The 13,027-nt window shown below is 45.9% G+C and overlaps 1 protein-coding gene across 1 annotated transcript in view; it reads left to right on the forward strand.

Moving 5' to 3' along the window:
- Window positions 1-13,027, forward strand: part of magi3b (membrane associated guanylate kinase, WW and PDZ domain containing 3b) — a gene marked incomplete at both ends in the record, with an annotated part of 159,474 nt that overhangs the window by 134,135 nt on the left and 12,312 nt on the right. The window contains 5 exons of the mRNA XM_080000527.1: window positions 814-893; window positions 2,839-2,896; window positions 4,376-4,476; window positions 9,948-10,136; window positions 11,499-12,134. Coding sequence (XP_079856653.1) covers window positions 814-893; window positions 2,839-2,896; window positions 4,376-4,476; window positions 9,948-10,136; window positions 11,499-12,134 — 1,064 coding nt within the window. The remainder of the gene's footprint in view (window positions 1-813; window positions 894-2,838; window positions 2,897-4,375; window positions 4,477-9,947; window positions 10,137-11,498; window positions 12,135-13,027) is intronic.

The raw sequence follows: 13,027 nt of genomic DNA on the forward strand, positions 1-13,027 counted from the left end.
TGCTGGGGAAAAATATATATATACTACGTGGGTGAAAAAAACAACAAAAACCCAAATTGAAAACAATGTAGTTCAGGTGCTGGTCAAGTTCAACAGCCATCCAATTGCACTCAATTTACTGTAGCGTGGACAGCAACAATCGAGACTGACAGGGCTTTGGAGAAATCCAGGCCAGAGATGTATCAGGCGGATAAACAGGCTCCGGCTTAGACAAAGGCCCAGGGCAGGGAAGCAAGACGTCAACATTCTGTTTGATTTCTGCTGACAGCCTTGGCTGTTTCGGGATATTTTCTTTTCCTCGCATGGCTCTACCTTTTATTAGTCCTCATCAAGACAACGTGAAGCAGTTTAACTAAAAAAAGAAAAAAAAAATCAATACTTTTCACTTAGAACAATGGAATAAATATAGCTCTCAGGTCTGTGTGTGTGTGTGTGTGTGTGTGTGTGTGTGTGTGTGTGTGTGTGGGTGTGTGTGTGTGTGGGTGTGTGTGTGTCTATCTATCTCTCCGCCTTCGTTTTATTTATTCGGTCTCTTAAAATGAAAGAATAACATCATGATTTTTCCCCTGATTACACACCGTAGTTATTAATGAAATTTGAGACAGAATACATTTCACCATGTTATTGTTTTTTTTCTCACCTCACTCTGCAGCGGCTGCACGAGAATATCTCAATCGATCAAACAGTTTGGGGTATTTCTAGTAATCCTTTTTACAGTTGCCGGTTCTCCGTCAGGATGTGAGAACGTCTCTCTTCCCCCCGCTGGCTCAGAGCTCAGAGCTGTGCTGTTTTCTGCCCCTCTGCCCTCCACAGCCACAACACCAAGACCACCACGTGGCTGGACCCGCGCCTGGCCAAGAAGGCCAAGCCCCCGGAGAAGTGCGAGGACGGAGGTAACACGGAGGGGGAACACAGAATCCGAGAAAAAACTGTGCCCGGGTCAAAGTACCATCGCTCGTCCAAATATTGTCCCTAATTACAAGTATGAGCACGGATTTACTTGGCAACCAAAGTAGTCCTAATAGCCCTTTTAATTCCTTCCAAAATGCCTCTGCCTCTTGCCTACTAGCAGCTTTCAAATGAAATAATAGGACATCCCCTCCCTGTTAAAGATGCGAGTCAAAGTTTAAATGATAATTTGCGAAATTATCAAACGGCAACATTGAACTGAAAAAAATGAATTAGCAGGTTAAGCCCAGATAAAACATCACATATGTTTATTCGGCCTTCGTAGTCAAATTTTTAGCATGACTATGTGACTGTATGTGTGTGTGTGAAGTGACCTTGGGTCCCTTGAAAGGCGCTATATAAATTATTATTATTATTATTATTATTATTTTATTTTTTTTACTATTATTGTTATTATTATTATTATTATTATTATTATTATTAAGCCATCTGAGGATGGGAAAGATTGAGCAAAGATTTTGACATTTTTAAACCACAGTGGTCTAGTGATTGAATATTCCAATTGTAGCAGAACAGTTTCCTTTACTTTATGAATACTGAAATATAAGTCATAATATATGTACATTGGTAATATTATATTAATATATAATATAATAATGTAAGTCGAATTACAAAAAAAACAACTCTCAAACATCTCAAAAAAGATCTACACAGTTTAAGTACTTTAAAGTGGTAATCTTAAAGATAATTTAGTTAAAAAAAATCCAATGTTTGATACTTTTTATAGCCTGCACTTTATAAGAAACAAAAACCGAATATATTATTGTTATGCATGTGCTGCTCTGTATGCCGTTTCCATTGTTGGTGGCGGGATCCGCCTTTCCCGCCAAAAATGCATTTGATAAAGCAGCATTTTAGCTAGTTGTGGTCGGTTAACTGTTGATATGGATGTAAAAAAAAAAATCAAATAAATAAGTAAATACCTCCACAACCTCAAGCGAGCAATAAATTAAGATAAGGGTAAACCCGGATGTTGGAAAAACAAGAAGACTTTGCAGTTTTGGATAGAAGTCCGCGACTTGCAGTGTAATCTGCTCAACACAGACGATGTTATGGATTTCCACTTCAATGCCATGAGTCACTTCCCTCTCTGGTGGAGTGCAATTAGCTCCATTTTTTTCCTCTGGGGCACAGCCCCATATACCTGACATTGTGCCGTGCATTACTTCACACTTAGGCACGCGGCTCATCAAATATAGAACTCACACATCCTACAAGACTGCAGCGTCCTCTAGAACCAGCGTCCGCTGAACACATGCCCCCGAGCTCTGGGCATCACGTGTCCGTGTTCTCGCTTAATGTGGAGTCGACTAGTAGTCCCAGTCTGTGGAATTACAGATGTGCCTGCCCACCTCCAGGATACTAATGCGGGAAAAGTGCAGGCGGTGGCAGGATGGGGATACGGCTGGAACAGTAGGACGCTTCCAGCCTGTTTTTAATGGACTTTTACAGGCGGTCAGGAAGCAAGTTGGTGTGCCGCCACTGAAAAGCAACTCCAAAGCTCTCTCTAGCGTGAAGAGCTCTCTCTCTCTCTCTCTCTCTCCCTCTCTCTCTCGCTTTGTGCACATGTTCATTAGGGCGTGACGTTACATTAGCTATTCCAGCCAGCCTGCTTGTTTAAACCACGGGAAATGTTTGCAGAATTACCGTGGACCATTTTTCATGCCCGCTTTGTCCTGCGAAAAAAAATGTCCCAGTCAGGGGGAAATGCACACGGGTATCTCCTGCTGCACCCCCCGACCCCCGCTGAATGGGTAACATTGCCCCGCTTGCGTTTCTCTCTTGTACGGCTCCGTGTTATCTCTGTGGGTGAGAGCTCTATTTGCATGTTTTTTGGGTTTTAACAGCAACTCTCCTCTCCACCTGCAGAGCTTCCCTACGGCTGGGAGGAAATTGACGATCCCCAGTACGGCACGTACTACGTCGAGTGAGTTGAATTTATTTGTGGTTGAAGATGGCCTGACTTCCTCATAATGCACACGGTATAATTTAAGCCTTTTCATATCCCCTGGTGACACACACACATGCATATATATATAGTAGGCATTTATCTGGAGGGGTTAGCGCGCCAGTGCACATTATTACATACTCTGCATAGATTTGCAGGGGGGAAAAAGGCAGAAACCAATACGGACTAAAGATAAACAGATGCAGTGCACGGCTTCTTTTGAGCATTTGCATCTGGCGTGAGGACGCACGGTGTTATGTAACACCGCGGAGGGGAAGCCATCACCTGCAGAACAGTCTTGAGTTTCCTGATCAAGCCTCTGCTATTGTTTATCAGCGGGTGGCCAACAAAAACTCTGCAGGAAACTCTGCAACCGCCTGTTTGCAATCGTGGAGATGATTGCATTGGCCGCGTTTGACTCAACGTGCGGGTGCACGCACGCGTGTGTGTGTGTGTGTGTGTGTGTGTGTCTGCGTGTGCGTGCACGCGTGCGTGTGTGTTCATGCCGGTATGGCCATGTCTCATTTTTCCCGCTTATGTGTACAAAATGTGTTTCTTGCGCTCGCTGCCTCGGCGGGAAATCAGCGCGACGCGCGGCCATCATGGCAGCGGCGGCGGCGGCGGAGACGGGAGACATTTCTCAAACGAGATATGCAGAGAGGGAGGCGAGCCGGACCGAAAGGAGCGGCGGCAATCTGTTGTTGATGAAAGGAAAATGGGAACGATCCCGGCGCGACATTGCTCGGAATGCGGCGGAGACGCCTCGTAGGTCGAGGTGGCGCGGAGCCGGAGACAAACACTCTGGCCAAGAAGAGTCAATAACACATAGACGCAGCAGCTGCAGATCGAAAGAGTGTCTTCATATCGCACGCCAGGGGGACGACAGGCTGTTTACCCCCTTACAAACAGGATATTGCTGGCAGTCACAAGCTTTATTTCCTAACACAATAAATTACCGAAAGCCGCGAGGAAAGCCAGGCCTTCCTCGCACAAAGGGGATAGCAGCCAGATCCAATATGTGTTGAGTTTACAACTGCGTTCACAATGGTGCATTATAACATCCAAATTTAGATGTGAGGCTAGATCGCAGTCGGAGCATGGTGTATTGTCTTTAAGGCTGACAAGCAACCTTCTGTTCGAGCTGTTCTCGCGATATCCATAATGTCTTTAACATTTCTCGAATGTTTCTACTGTGTAGATATCTTATTAAAAAATAAAAATAAAAACAATAGTCATCAACAAAATATGGTCAAATTATTATTATTATTATTATTATTATTAGGTATTTGTCAAAAATATTGTGACACTGCCGACATCGTGGTTTCAAAACAGGACGGTGGATCCGGTTACACGCGTGCACATGGCTGAAGGAGCTCCTGTGCAGTATGTGTGACGTATGTTTAGGATTCAAAACTGCTCCTCTCTGAACCTCCGTGTGCGTTGCTTTCAATGCTGCAGCCACATCAACCAGAAGACCCAGTTTGAAAACCCCGTCCTGGAGGCCAAGAAGAAGCTGAGTCAGGAGTCGACCGCTGTCCAGAAAGCGGCGCCTCTTCAAGGTAACGGATTATTGATGATTCGTTATTCGCTGATGTGTCAAAGACCCGGGGGTTTGACGTCCCCATCAGGTCCCTGGGTGAATGTGGGTAATCCCCGCGTAATCCACAGTGGCATCGCGGTCGCAAAACCCAATCCCTGACCCCTGACAGAACAGCTCCGAAGCAAAGTGATATATGTTGTTCATCTAGAAGGGAGGGGCAAGGGTGTCCACTCTACCGCCCACTGCTCTACCTTAACTCTGCTCTACTTCTACTCTGCTCTACGTCTACTCTGCTCTACCTCTACTCTGCTCTACTTCTACTCTGCTCTACTTCTACTCGGCTCTACCTCCCACTGCTCTACCTCTACTCTGCTATACTTCTACTATGCTCTACCTCTACTCTGCTCTACCTCTACTCTACCTCTACTCTGCTCTACCCTTCACTGCTCTACCTCTGCTCTGCCCTACCTGTACTCTGCTATACTTCAACTATGCTCTACCTCTACTCTGCTCTACCTCCCACTGCTCTACCTCTACTCTGCTCTACCTCTACTCTACCTCTACTCTGTTTTACCTCTACTCTGCTCTACCTCCCACTGCTCTACCTCTACTCTGCTCTACCTCTACTCTGCTATACTTCTACTATGCGCTACCTCTACCCTGCTCTACCTCTACTCTACCGCTACTCTGCTCTACTTCTACTCTGCTCTACCTCTACTCTGCTCTACCTCCCACTGCTCTACCTCTACTCTGCTCTACTTCTACTCTGCTCTACCTCTACTCTGCTCTACCTCCCACTGCTCTACCTCCCACTTCTCTACCCCTACCCTGCTCTACCTCCCACTTCTCTACCCCTACCCTGCTCTACCTCCCACTGCTCTACCTCTACTCTGCTCTACTTCTACTCTGCTATGCTTCTACTCTGCTCTACCTCCCACTGCTCTACCTCCCACTGCTCTACATCTACTCTGCTCTACCTCTACTTCTACTCTGCTCTACCTCTACTCTGCTCTACCTCTACTCTGCTATACTTCTACTCTGCTCTACCTCTACTCTGCTCTACCTCTACTCTGCTCTACTTCTACTATGCTCTACCTCTACTCCGCTCATTCTACTCTTCTCTACCTCTAGGTTGTAATCCCAGATGTTCCACCTCTGAATAGAGGGAGTGACCTTCAAAAATAAACTCCAAAAAACAAAATGACGATCATAAATTGTCCCTTCATGTGGACATAAAAAAACCTCTTGGTTCATTGGCTATGGTATTTGGTTTATGTTTATAGACTTACATGTGCAGTATGCGCTTGTGCCTTTATATAACTCCCCACAGACAGATAAGGGGATAAAACTTGCATCTCATTTTATATTCAACTTGTTAAAAAATCGACAATAAAACAAAAAGAAAACAGCAGTTTCCTTCCAGCAGAAAATCAATCGGCGAACACCTGCAAACGTTTGTTATGGTGTTATTGTGTGTGTGTGTGTGTGTGTGTGTGTGTGTGTGTGTGTGTGTGTGCGTGTGCGTGCGTGCGTGCGCGTGCGTGTGTGTGTGCGTGTGTGTGTGTGTTCAGTGACTGTTATCCCTGAACTCTCGGGCATGAATTCACACCTCCTCTTATTTTTTCTGCTAATTGTGGTTCACTCTTGACAAAAGCATCGACTAACTGTCTGCGGCGTAATTGTGCATAATTTTCCCGCCCGGGTGCTGCGTACAGCCACACTGAGTCGCTGCCGTTTGTGTGAGTCCAGTGAAAATTGTGTAGCTCCAGCAGAGCAAAGGAATGGTTGTTTCTGCACTTTTTTGCAAAGTCAGGGCAACGGCCCCCCCCCCTCCCCCTGTTCCATTGAATATGGATATGGTTTTTGTTCATCTGTAAGCATACCCGTATTCTCCAGTGCACAGAAAAATTCTTCTGTTCTCTGGTTTGACAAGACATTTTTCCTGCCATAATAAACAGCATGAATTAAATATGCTTTCATTACTATGGATGTATAATAGATTACCCCACTGGGGGGGCCACAGATTGACGGCTCTGTACCGCCGGCGAAACTCCGGCGCTCGGTTGGAGCGAGAGTGGGGATACGCGGGAGTAGGGAAGGAGGGAAAGAAGGAAAGGAGGGCGTGGTTCTCAGCCGTCCGTTTGATAGAGCGAGAACGTCGGAGAAGCCAAGCGTAATAAGTCGTCTCTCCAGCCAGAGGTGCACGGGGACCGCGGCAGCCGCCATAACTCCTGCTCCGTCCCCGTCGCACAAGCAAGTGAGCCGTCAGCCGGTTGCTATGATGAAACCAAAACATCAGCTGCAGTGACACCTCGGGCAACATTTCAGAGATTTTTTTTATTTTTATTTTTTTATTTCATTCTCAAGGCAGGAGATTCCGAGAGAGTTTCGCATTAGACATCCCAAGCAGCCCAGGCTCCAAAGGAGACCCATCGGGGGAGCGTGCCGATGTGCCGGGATCTGCAGCGCTCCCCGCCTGCCTTCCTCCGATTGGCCGCTTCGCTCCCCGTCTCTTGACACGAAAGTCGTTTTTTAATGTCCTTCCGCTCGAGATGCAGCTGTTTTTTTTCCGCAGCGAGAACTGCACCGCAAAGACCAATTTCCTCGTTGCGGACATATTTTATCAAAGCTCACTAAATTCTCTGAAACAAAAAAAAATGAAATAAAAGATGTTTTATTTATTTTCCGAATTTTCTTCCTGGTTTGTTGCTTCTGTGATAAATCTACGGATGATCCTCCGTCGTAACGGTGAATAATGCGGTCGGTGATTCATGACAGGATCGGTGACACGCTTTGGCAATCCAAAAATCAGATGGCGTGAACTGGTTCCATCAACCCGCGGCCTTCAAAGACGTTTCCGTAGACATTGGCGCAGAGGCCTCCCTTGGGCTCGCCCACACCAGTGAGGGCTCGCAAAAAGGCCGTCCTTCACACACCCTCTCCCTCTCTTTTTTGTTTTCCTCACTCCCTCTCTCTATCCGCTGCTTCAAATACAAGACGCGCACGCGAGTCCGTACGGTGTGTTTGTTGCCGCTGTAGGGACGGAGAGGGGGGGGGGGGGGTGAGACCTCCCCCGTATTGAGTTCACCCACCAGGTTCAGTGTTGATTATGGAAATGAGCGTTGACCGATCCAACAGGACGTCGTTGGGCGCCGCGCTCCAGACTCCGCAGCCTGGTATGCCTTATACATGTCTGATAACGTCCCATGGGCCAAAAATAAAATAGAATGAGAATGAGAATGAGAATGACTTCATTATGCCAGGTGCATTAACATGAACTAGGAATCATGGTGATTACTGGTGCGTACCTACAGATGATGAGCATTACAGCAAAAAGCTTAACAGTCTGAGACAATATTAATAATAATAATAATAATAAGAAGAAGAAGAAAAAGAATGATAACAACAACAAAGACGACGATGACGACAACAACAAAAATAATAAAATTGAATAAAAAGTCAAACATTTTAAAGGAATATACACAAACAGTCGAAAAAGCAAAACAAGAATAGTTCAATATATATACTATACTGAATATACATTGCGTAGGTTATTGGTACGGGTATAAATTATGTTTGAAAATAATTATTTGTGTTTACTAGGTTGTTTACAGTTCAATACAATTGTACAAATATTTTAACAAAATCGGGATGAGATTTTTCTCTTGTTACCTCTCCTGTAACTCTATTGGGTAATTAAACAGGAAGTTCATAATTAAACTCTTTAATGCACTATACAGTACATATGCTCTTAAAATGAAAGACAAAATGCATTTCTCAAATATTCGATTAAAAAAGGCTTTTGAGGTGTTTGTGCTGAATGTTTCCACTCTGGGTGACCTTCAAAGCAAATTTATAATTTTTTTTAAATATATATCTTCTATTTATTTTTATTAACAGGGTTTTTCATGATAGCAAAATTGTCAGTTAATGAAATTCATTTTTTTTTTTCAGTTGAAGCCTGGCAACAATAAAACTGGTGACAATGAAGTATCAGGACGTTATGTTGAAGTACTTACTTTTCATACTTGACCCACTTTATTAAATACATTTAATATCAAATGCTTTCATATGTTTACATGAGAAGAGTGTTGAATAGGATTATAGATTATTATATAGATTATAGATTATATAGATTATTTTTACCAGAGTAGTATTTTGCCTGGCTACTTCTACCTAAACACAGGATGCATCAGTACTTCTTCCAACACTGCTGCAGAGCCGACATACAATCATACTTACAGTGTTATATTCCATTCCCAAACAGGGGTGTCTGGCTTCGGTTCAATTCGATTCAACCTGTCATTGTGCAAGTACTATGGAAATAAACTGCGGCTTGCTGTCCTTTTATTGCCTTCTCACGTTAAGAGAAGGCAATAAAAGGATAAAAAAGAAGGCAATAGATAATAAAGCAATAGGAAGGCATGGTAAAAAAAAAAAAAAAAAGGCATCCACTGTGCAGGCGTGTTGTCATAAATTGAGAATAATGGGAGAATGTTGTCAATCTATTTCCATAGATTGACAACATTCTCCCATAATGCAGTGCTGGCTTCGAACCATTCATTACCAACAGGTTTAGGTTTTACGCTCTGTGAGTCTTAAGTTATAACCCAATTCTGGCAAGAGATAGTCAGGCAGCGAGGGAAAAATGGCCCTGATCTAAAGTGCTGATAGCACAGTAATGCCAGATAGTGGCGCTGCCCAATTTAATGCGGAGTGACCCTGACACTTTGTTATCTACAATACAGCGTAGGCCACAGCGCAGCCGCTCAGCCATATTGATGTTGCCACTGACCTCGGGTTGTTCCTTACTTAACTCAAAAAATATATATAAAAAAGGAAAAACAAGCTGCACCAACGGCCTTATTTTGTCTTTCTGAGTTTCTGGCTGCGACCAAAAAAAAAAAAAAAGAGATGAGCTCACGTTTAAACTTGACAAGGGTTTCAAAGGCGCAACGTCACCGCTGTGATCCGCCGGGAGAGCAGTGAGAGACATGAAACAGCAGCTCCAGCCGACGTAGTCGATCAACATGTCGGCTCATGTGTTCCCCTATGCGTTCTTTGCACAATGGGGCCTTGCATTCAGGTTTCCATTGATCCGTTGATTAAGATTGGGCAGGCTGGTTAATGAGAACCGATTGACGGACTCATTACTATTTCGATCCTTGCGGCGTTATGCGTCTCGCTGGGAGACAATGCCGACGTTTGAGGTTGCCACAGTCTTTGCATAATGTTAAGTAGCGATGCTGAACACCTCTATTCAGATTGCAGTTGTGTTTTGGTACCCACTGACGATAAAGCATCTTCTTCTCTCGCATCACATCACATTCCCTCCTAACACGCGCGCACACACACGCGCGCACGCACACACACACACACACACACACACACACACACACACACACACACACACACACACACACACACACACACACACACACACACACACACACACACACACACACACACAAACATGTGTTCTCTGCACAGGCAAGGGTGCGTCTGGCTTCACTGCGGATCCCAGCCAGCTGAAGGGGGAGATGTACCACACAGCCCTGAGGAAGAGTTCCCAGGGTTTTGGATTCACCATCATCGGCGGCGACCGCACAGATGAATTCCTGCAGGTCAAGAACGTTCTTAGCGACGGACCGGCTGCCCATGACAACAAGATGGCCTCCGGTGAGCGGAGCCTCCACGGGCAGACTTCCCACTTTTTCAGAGCATGTCTTGTGGAACACAAATGAGGGGAGTCTCGGTTTGGTAATGGGATACATTTACCATTTAAGGAGCTGTAATCGCTAGAAAGGGAGAAGGAAAGACGAATGGCTGAATGGTTGTTTGGCTTAAAGGAGCTATGGTTACGAGGAAATATCAAAAGTTTCCTTAACATTATACAGTACAGTCCGTGCCCATTGAGTACCGTCCAGTTTATACCCATGGTAAATTAATTCCTAACCAAGAAGCCATAAAAAAAAAAGATATCCTCATAGCAGTCATAGCACAAGGCACTACTCACTCTCTCCTCTCTGCTGCTGCGTTGCTCTGTTGCCTCTCCATCTCCCATGAGTAGCAACAGGGTAATAACAGCCACTCCTGCTCCATGAAAGGCCTTGTGGCACACAGCTTGTCTCTGGTGGGGCTAGACCCATTTAAAGTCTCTGTTGTTTTGTTTTGTGATCCTGCTATTGCCTTGTGACTGACTGAGCTTCCTTGGCAACTGTGAGCCGTGCGTGTGTGCGTGTGTGTGTGTGTGTGTGTGTGTGTGTGTGTGTGTGTGTGTGTGTGTGTGTGTGTGTGTGTGTGTGTGTGTGTGTGTGTGTGTGTGTGTGTGTGTGTGTGTGTGTGTGTGTGTGTGTGTGTTTGTGTGTATTGTATGATGGTCCATCATGCTACATGATTAAGCTGCTTCATTCAGGTCTGTTCAAAAGGCAGGGACTATAATGGCTTTTTTTTTAAATATATATAAATAAAAGCAACTGTCCTCCAATGTCACGTCCATCTCTTACTCTTCTTGTTTCCTCTCTAAACGTGCGTTTACTTTATACCCCCCTGACGTTTATTTTATGCACGGACGAAATTAACATGAGAACATATAAATATATATACATATCCTGTATATATACATATATACAATAACAAAGAGAAAATGGATTTTCTGACGAATGAGAATGATAAGATGATGATGACCTGGAGAAAAATGTCAATAAAAAAAAGTCAAAATGCAATCCATACAATACAACAGTACAGTCTTTGACTCCCAAGGATCTGTCTCCCCTACCTGTCTTATCTTCTTATCTTGCTGTTCGACCCACACTCCTGTCTGAAATAGGCTCATCCAGGCTTAACTATGTATTACTAGACGATAAAAGACTTGCTGGACCAGAAAAAGTTAAATACCTTGCAGACTGTTTTGGTGCTGCTTATCCTTCACCTGGCAGCGAGCGTCACGCCGATGACGTCTCCTGTGAAAAGCGGTAGTTTAGCTTTCCCTCGTTCTATTATAAAAAAAACATCTTAACACACTCTCGTCTCTCCTCCAAGGCGATGTGATTGTGGAGATCAACGGGATATGCGTACTGGGCAAAACCCATCCAGAGGTGGTGCAGATGTTCCAGTCCATCCCCATCAACCAGTACGTGGACATGGTTCTCTGCCGTGGCTACCAGCTTCCTCCGGACGTGGACCTCGACAACGACGACCCGCCTCCGCCTCCTCCCCCAGCGCCAACCATCGCCCAGTCCCAGCCGGCCCTGCCTGGCGGGGAGGTGGTGACCGCCGTCCCCCTCATCAACGGGCAGCCGCTGCTGGTGAAGGGCGACGTGCTGCACGGCTCCTCGCAGGAGCTCCACTACGTCACCACCGATGCCAGCGGGCGGCCCGTGGTGGCGGCCCTGCCCAACGGGAAGCAGGGCGAGGGCACAATGCTTCAGCCGGAGCTGGTGAGCGTGCCCCTGGTCAAAGGACCCGGGGGTTTCGGGTTCGCCATCGCCGACTGCCCGCTGGGCCAGAAGGTGAAGATGATCCTGGATGCTCAGTGGTGCAGGGGCCTGCTGAAGGGGGACGTCATAAAGGAGATCAACAGGCAGAACGTCCAGACGCTGAGCCACGCACAGGTAGTGGACATCCTCAAAGACCTGCCAGTGGGGAGCGAAGTCAACGTGCTGGTGCTGCGAGGAGGTGAGAGGCTGAAATAACACTGTCCATGTGTTTAAATCCCCACTCTTCAGCCTTCTCTTCTATCTATCAGTCTGTCCCTTCTCAGTCATCTCCCTTTCTGCCCGTCTGACTTCCTTTGTGTCGGTTTGTAAAATCTATCCCAACGTTATTGTCATGCGTTTCAAATGCATCATTCTGTGAATTGCTGTAAATACAACCTCCACAGTCCCCAGGGGAGGTGATGTCAGCGTGCTGATTCTGATGGGAGGTGAGAGTATTGTGTGTGTGTGTGTGTGTGTGTGTGTGTGTGTGTGTGTGTGTGTGTGTGTGTGTGTGTGTGTGTGTGTGTGTGTGTGTGTGTGTGTGTGTGTGTTAGAGGACGTGGCACAGGGATTGACACCACAGTCGTCTAGAAGCCTGAATGATGTCACCATGTTTGTGGCGTGTTTCCCTTCCCAACTGAACCGATCCCCCTGCACCCCAAGTTCTGTTCGTACACACACACACACACACACACACAAACACACACACACACACACACACACTTATGCATATTGTAATTCTATACTGTCGCTTCTTTCTCTCTCATGCCTCCACACAGCCTGCCACTGTTTGCATGGGCTCGAAGCGAGGCGTACTGCAGTCTGTTGCAGCCTGAGAGGGGGAGTTACATAAGCGTGGGGGTGTGCATGAATCCCGTTTCAGAGAGGGTGGGTGAGTAAAAGGGGGGTGGTTGGGTAAGGCACCCTTCAAATGTCTCCCACATCAATCCCCAACCACCCTGGGGAGCCGCCGTGCGAGACGATGAAATCCGGATTGGCTTTGATCATCCACAGTGCGTTGGGGGGGTTTCTCCATGGCTCCGACCCTTTATAGAAACAGCCATGGCTAATCACTGTTTGGCCGCAATGCAG

This window comes from Zeus faber (assembly GCF_960531495.2).
Source record: "Zeus faber genome assembly, chromosome: 5".
NCBI classification, from domain to species: Eukaryota; Metazoa; Chordata; class Actinopteri; order Zeiformes; family Zeidae; genus Zeus; species Zeus faber.